General features: G+C 35.8%; 1 protein-coding gene across 1 annotated transcript in view; it reads right to left on the bottom strand.

Annotated features, from left to right (window-relative positions):
• Window positions 1-7,121, bottom strand: part of LOC136849639 (solute carrier organic anion transporter family member 74D-like) — a 56,688-nt gene extending 49,567 nt beyond the window's left edge. Inside the window, exons 1-4 of the mRNA XM_067122944.1 lie at window positions 6,987-7,121; window positions 2,101-2,310; window positions 1,307-1,471; window positions 627-816 (exon numbers count right to left, since the gene is read on the bottom strand). Of these exons, the coding sequence (XP_066979045.1) occupies window positions 627-816; window positions 1,307-1,471; window positions 2,101-2,310; window positions 6,987-7,071 (650 nt within the window). The 5' untranslated portion in view covers window positions 7,072-7,121. The remainder of the gene's footprint in view (window positions 1-626; window positions 817-1,306; window positions 1,472-2,100; window positions 2,311-6,986) is intronic.
• Between the last annotated feature and the right edge of the window lie 558 nt (window positions 7,122-7,679).

Below are 7,679 nucleotides of genomic sequence, written 5' to 3'. Positions count from 1 at the left end.
GTAGTGAGTTGACCAACAACCAGCTAGATACCAAAGTGAATGCATTCAGCAGAATAGCTCTGGGGATTTGCCTTATCCCCATTCACAAATATTAAGCTAAAAAAAATATCGTTTAATATTGAATTGGTTATACTTTGGGAATAAGTTATACCCAAAGAAAATTATAACTGACAAGGCGTCTGCGTCGGCCAGGATTCGATCCTGGGTCTTTGGTTTAGAAATAACGACAGTAACTTTGGCCACCCAGCAGCACTTATCAATGAAAATTCCTTTGGGTGTAAGTTATACCCAAGGTACGGTGAAGTTAACAAAGTTATTAAACGATATTCGTGACCTAATATTTGTGAATATTAAAAAAGTCACGTTTGTAATAATGACAAAAATGCTTTACAATATATACAGAAGAATCTGTATAAAATCATCAGTACTGAAGTGGTTTTAACTTTCAGCAAGGTGTAGTGTCAACTATTAAGGCGACTACTAATACTGCTGTAGCTACTGCTAATTTTGTCATTCTTTTTTGTGGCCGTATTATCATCTTTGATTTAACCAGGATCCAGAGAAGAACTTCAGTCTCATGAAAAACAGTCTAATCATGATCCCTCCCAAATGTCCAGATCTCTTACCCGTCTAAAGGTGACCCAGATGCCTCAAGAGGAGGGCACTTGACCAGCATCTTCAGAAGATAGAGAAAACAGAATAAAATCGTAACGAAGATGTTAAACCCAATGACGACTCGAGGACCGGGCCTTGCGAACCTCAGCACGGCCCCAGCAATCACCGTCCCCAGACTAGTTGCTGACAGAGTGACCGCTCCTATGAATTGAAGGCAAGATTGATTAACAGAAATTTAAACCTGTCGTCTGCCTGATTATCAGAACTGATAAACTGATGCTAATTAATTTTTGATATAAAGGTTAATCATACTATGTAAGACCACTGGTCTACATAAGACCACTTGGCTGCCTGAAAAAAGCAAGGGCCAAATGCTGGTAGCAGGTAGCCTTAATCGAACAACAACACTGAAATTAAATGTCTCTGAATAACACATTTTTTGATTTGAATAAATAAAAATATGATTATCCTACAAAAAGAGGAGTCATGGTACAGTTAAAAAATTATCTTTTGTCTTCTTCTTCGTCTTTTGTCATGGCTACAATTTAGAACTTATAATCTTATTCAGTTTCGTTGATCTGAGAATCCCCGCCCCATTACTTCCCTCTCTCTAATACTATGGGATTTAAGACCCAGCCCCTAAACTCTCTCTCTCTCTCTCTCTCTCTCTCTCTCTCTCTCTCGCTCTCACCTATGTAATAGTTAGCATCACTGGCGCTCTGACGAAACTGATTCTCCATGTACTTTGGCATGAAGATCTTGTAGCCACTTGCAGCCATTGCAAACACCGATAAGTTATAAGCATTGGCCAGCCAGATCTTGTTCCCGAACAGCTTTTTCGTTACTCTCATCATGTCTTCGAAAATAGAAAAGAAAATCATATGGATGGTGTACTAAAGTAGTTTCATTATTTTTAAGGTATCCCTATATTTGTTTTTCTATTTTCTTAGTATTCCTTTCATATGTCAAATAAAAGATTATCAGTAATCTCATCTCTCTAAAATGCAACATTTTCTTCCACCTGTTACAAATTTATTTTGATTAACAGATTATGTCCGATATTTTCGGATAAATTCGCAAATCTTTGAGTGATGAAGTCATGTAATGCTGAACAGTATCTCCCAGCCAGAACTGATCCTAATCCAAACGACTACTAATATCATTAGATACAGCCATCGGTACACCACGGAAAGATGATTCATAAAAATTCTATCGTAAAGTTGAATGAAATGTTCGTGTCCCATTCACGGCTGCTCCCTGAGAGACTGAAATCTTGATAAGCCAGCCGAATCTGATGAACGGGTCCTTAGCCCAGTGCTGACCTTTTCAGGGAGATTATTAAGGATTCACTCAAGGATTTGCATCCGCAGGGATTCAGAACTGGTTCTATATCATCAGATAAAATGAAAGTTCTTTCATGGATATGTTCGTAGGCAAAGATGGAAACCCACTAATAATAACATGATGAAATCTTGTATAACTTACTTTTCAGCGTTGGCTTAGTAACTTGTCTTTGACCCTCTTGTATTAAATTGTCAATATACTTGGCATCATTTGCCGTTCTCCTCCTTTCATCCTTCACGTTCAAATTCATTAATTTCCTTTTCTCTCTCATAAGTGTGGCCGGCAGTTGAAAAGGGAGGCAGGCGAAGCCAATACCAATCACGATCAGAGCGCTGCCAATAATCAGAAACCCTGGAAAAGGACAGACGAAAGTTTTATTGAGTTTTACCAAGATTATATTTTAATTTTGATTGAAAACAAAAGCTAGTTAAATGAAGAACTAAAATCGAGCTCTTCCTCTTGTAGTCATTGGACAGCTTTTGCATTTAGAATAATTTAAATTATTCTAAATTAAAATTACGTTCCCATTTCAAGCAAAAGAAATATTATATTGTAGTGTTTACTTATCGGCGTGTTTGTTATTATCCTGTTACATAATGCACAGTTGAACACACCAATGTGTTTGGTGCTGGAGCTGCAAAATGTGTGCAATATCTGCTCACATCAGCACATTTCTGCACTCAGCCATTCTTCTCATTTCTCGATTATACTATAGGATATCTGGAACGAAGAATGGTTTTAAATCCATGAAATTATTTTATGGTATAAATAGATGAACAACTTGAAGGAATATTGAATTAAGACTTTGTTTTCATGTTTCCATTTATTCCATTTTTCTTCCATTTAAGTCCTTCACTAACACATTAGCTTTTTTGTCATTTCTATTAACAATTTACGTGGCAATTCTTCACAATAATACTGTTTTTATTTTTGCTTTCCTATATGTAAATTAATGTTTGGATCTTGTTTTCTTTGTTAATGTCATAAATTTTGCCTTCTTTTCCTTCCAGTCTTGCCCCACGTTTAATGATTTAATTTTTTCGTATTACATTTAATTTTCCACTCTCAGTGATTTCATGTTAATTTTTGCGACATGAACTATAATTTCATCTTAAATGTCAGAAGATGAAAACAGTACCATCAAAACTGTCACCAGTTTACTTACGCAATGTATTCATCTTCATCTATCTATCTATCTATCTATCTATCTATCTGTCTATCTATCTATCTATCTATCCGTCTGTCTATCTGTCTATCTATCTATCTATCTATTTATCTATCTATCTATCCGTCTGTCTGTCTGTCTATCTATCTATCTATCTATTTATCTATCTATCTATCTATCTGTCTATCTAAGGTGTGACTTACTGATGTGGAAGTTTGAAAATTCTGAAACACTCTTTTCAGGTTCTCTAGCTTTCACTCATATGTCAAGTCTTACACCTCTTAGAGACAGTATTAGGGTTACTCAGTAACGTAGAAACTTCAAGATGACCTAAAGAGTGAATTTCAACATCGCTGCGTTTAAAAATTAGGAAGCCCTTTTCGAAAGATATGCTCAGCAACACATTCAACTGACCCGACGTAGCAGGAGAAGAGACGCTGTGCCAGACGCATTGAATATTGGATTCATTCCATTTTTCTTTGGCAATAGCCATGTTTCCTTTGGACGGACTGTCAGATACATCTAGAAACGAACAACTTTTCGAATTTCTAACTAAATATAACTGTATAACGTTCCTACTCAGATCTGTTCAGTATTCTTGCAGCACAACTGTTCAAAACTGTTTTGAACAGTTGTGCTCTCTCTGAACAGATCTGATAAACGTTATACAATTATATTTAGTTAGAAATTCGAAAAAGTTGTTCGTTTCTAGATGTATCTGACAGTCCGTCCAAAGGAAACATGGCTATTGCCAAAGAAAAAATGGAATGAATCCAATATTCAATGCGTCTGGCACAGCGTCTCTTCTCCTGCTACGTCGGGTCAGTTGAATGTGTTGCTGAGCATATCTTTCGAAAAGGGCTTCTAATTTTTAAACGCAGCGATGTTGAAATTCACTTTAGGTCATCTTGAAGTTTCTACGTTATTGAGTAACCCTAATACTGTTCTAAGAGGTGTAAGACTTGACATATGAATGAAGCTAGAGAACCTGAAAAGAGTGTTTCAGAATTTTCAAACTTCCACATCAGTAAGTCATAACTTAGATAGATAGATAGATAGATAGATAGATAGATAGATAGATAGATAGATAGATAGATAGATAGATAGATAGATAGATGAATACACTGCGTAAGTAAACTGGTGACAGTTTTGATGGTATTGTTTTCATCTTCTGACATTTAAGATGAAAATATAGTTCACGTCACAAAAATTAACATGAAATCACTGAGAGTGGAAAATTAAATGTAATACGAACAAACTAATTCATTAAACGTGGGGCAAGACTGGAAGGAAAAGAAGGCAAAATTTATGACATTAACAAAGAAAACAAGGTCCAAACATTAATTTACATATAGGAAAGCAAAAATAAAAACAGTATTATTGTGAAGAATTATCTCGTAAATTGTTAACAGAAATTACAAAAAAGCTAATGACAAGAAAGAGCAAGTTCACAACACATAACAAACACATTCAGTCTTATTTAAAACCATTTCGTTTCAGTTGAAGTTTTGCCTGTTCCCCCAGCTTACAGTACATTTGATATAGATGATTCAATAGAGACTCAGTTATAAAGCGGAATTTATAATTACCTTAAATACCCGGAATTTTACAGATCTTGACAAGAAGAAAGAGGTTATCAGACTCAAACTTAACGACAATAATGGATTAGACAAAAGGTACTTTATTTTGAGTTATAACCCCTTGAGCTCATTAGTCCTAGCCTTTAACAGCCTTTATGCTTGGCCTAGGTAAATTTCATTACTGCAGTCACAAACATAAAAATAAATCCTTTATATCATTCATTCTGAAAGACAAAGCTACAGTTTCTATATATAAAACAAAATTAAATTAACCATGGTTCCTTTACTAATGGATGGGGTACTGGATTGGCTAATAAGTTTATTCCATTGTTTACCCGTTATGCGATCAACTAAAGTTCAAGTGGTTCTCAACCAGGGGGGAATTCCCCCCTGGGAGGGGCAATTTCAGAGTTTCAGGGGGGAATTGTGACCACAGATTGGCAGGCTCAAACTGGGTCTAGGACCACACAAAAAACGCAGTGTGCATCTGTCCCCACTACTGAGAGGTCACGCTGGGCTTTCTCTCCGCTTGCTTGCGTGTTTGTGTTAGTATTTTGTTGCATACTATTTGAAATGCACCTTTTGAGACAGACAACTTTGGAAAAGGGGAAGGGGGGAATAACATTCTGACTTACGGTGAAAGGGTGCATGTTCCAGAAAAGTCTGAGAACCACTGAACTAAACTATTCGGAACTAGAGTTGTTCCAAGGTTGTATTAAGTTATTAGTTTTGAACATAAAGAACAATGTAATAGAAAAAATTTTAGAATTTGAAAAAATTATATTGCATAGACACTAATGAAATCAATCTTATGGGTCACCCACTAAACGTTGGCTTTTTACTCACTAGAAGTGAAAAAAACTATCTGATTTCTATGTTTGTATTTCCATGTCATGACTGGTTTTGGTTTCCTGTTCTGAGATAAAGAGAATATTTTTGAGTTTGCTGAAACCAAGCATCAGGCACTGGAACTGCAACTAAATCATATTGATTTTTATTCAGTTTTTACTTGAAATGGTAATAACTACTTAAATATAAATTTATATTGACATTTTTAAAAAGAAGCATTTTTTATTAGCAAAGATGGCCTGATGTACAGAACCTGTTATTCATAAAAGTTATATTTACATGGTAGAACGTTATTATTATTTATTTATCTTCTTGCTGTCCGAAGCAATTGCAGTCAAGAGTTGGCTTCTATACCTCAAGTTTGTGGTCTGTCTCTTTCCCTGTTTGGACTGATCAGTTCCAGGTCAGATTTTAAAGCTTTAGTAAACTTCATATTTGGAGAGGAGCATAAATAAAGTAAAATCCTTTTTCAGGAATATAACTTTGCACTTCATTTTACTTTCTCATTACACTTCGGACCGTCAGTTCTCAGATTTATGTTAGCTACGGTGCTTGGGTAACTTTCTACAGTCATTTTCACTTTTTGCTGTTGACATGTTTGCCATATAAATTTCACTTTAATTCTCAGTAGGACAAAATGTCAAAGTAAATCCCAAATTAGCAAATGGTATTGGCAACATATCTTGTAGAGAAACACGAATACTAAATTTCATAGCAGGTAATCTTCCTGATTTGGAGATTTCATTAGCTGCAGCAAACGTCCTTGCATAACAATATGAATGAATGTAAAGAAGAAAATAAAACTTCAAAAGGCCTCCAGCAAAACCCAGACCTCAGCGCCCATTTCATGCTCATCTGAAATTTTCTTCACTCCCAACACCTAAACTCTCTCATCTCATCTTGGTCTTACGAGCTACAGGAATTAACTTTGACAACTCTTTCACGGTTTTAATTTGTCAGGATTTCCTTGATAGGTATAATCTTAATCTTCTGTGGATTTAAAATTTTTCTCATTTCTTTGGGAAATTCTGTGTATGCACGCTAAATATAGATACAATGTGACCTTAGTTCCTCATTTATTTCGTCAGTTCAACCAGCCAGTTCATTTCTTTTTGTTGTTTTCCAATACACTTCTGCTTGTTTCTCTTTCTCTCTGTGACTCTTTGCATACTTACATAAACACCCACACACCACACACACATACACAAACTCGCACGCACACAAACACGAACACACACATATATATGTGTGTGTGTGCGTATGTGTGTGTGTATGTGTGTGTATGTTGTTAAAATTAATTCAAAGCCTTACTACTGCTATACTAATCATAATTATAAAAACGAAACGCTAATGGTGAATAATTTCTGAAAGATGCTTTTCTATGAAATGTCTGCAAGGAAAATGTTCTTAATTTAAGCAGCTGTATCACTTACCAAGCCACCAAGCGCCGAGCCATCTAGGATCCTTAGTCGAAAAGCCCGGAGTCTTATCTGGGACAATCCAGTATTCCAAACACATTCCTCCTAAAAGAAATCCTAGTACAGGACCGAGTGTCTTCAACAGTAGGAATGTACCTGGAAGGTGACGGAGTAGTTTACGTTAATTGACGTCTGTTGTAGAAGAATCGTTCGAGCAAATAGTCTCAAAATAGTAAGTGATACAAAGTTTTGGACTTTTCACACGTACCCATACAGACATACACACACACACATATATATACATATATACAGTATATATATAAATCCAAGTTGCTCAGTAGTTAACAACCTCACTTTACCAGCAAGCAACTTCAGTCCATTAACTAGGTGGGAGTTGGTTGTGGGTGGGCGGAGGAGGAGACCGTTTCCCGAAATATTCATTGAGCCTTTGTCGACCGAAGTCATGAATGAGTTACCTCGATCTGGGACAGATTCTAGTGTTTAGGAAATAGTTGGTTGACTGATATATTGATTAACGTAACATCGGCGTCGGAACAAAATTGTTCTAAAATGAGAAAAATTTCTAACTTAAATTTTTCGTGAAAAATTGACTCATCCACACCTACGTCTTAATAGCGTCCTACCTTACATTTAGAAAATTTTATATATAGAATAATAATAATAACTGGTAAAAAAAAACTGGCCCTA

The sequence above is a fragment of the Macrobrachium rosenbergii genome, chromosome 21, assembly GCF_040412425.1.
Source record: "Macrobrachium rosenbergii isolate ZJJX-2024 chromosome 21, ASM4041242v1, whole genome shotgun sequence".
Taxonomy (NCBI): domain Eukaryota; kingdom Metazoa; phylum Arthropoda; class Malacostraca; order Decapoda; family Palaemonidae; genus Macrobrachium; species Macrobrachium rosenbergii.
This window is presented reverse-complemented; position numbering and strand designations above follow the sequence as displayed.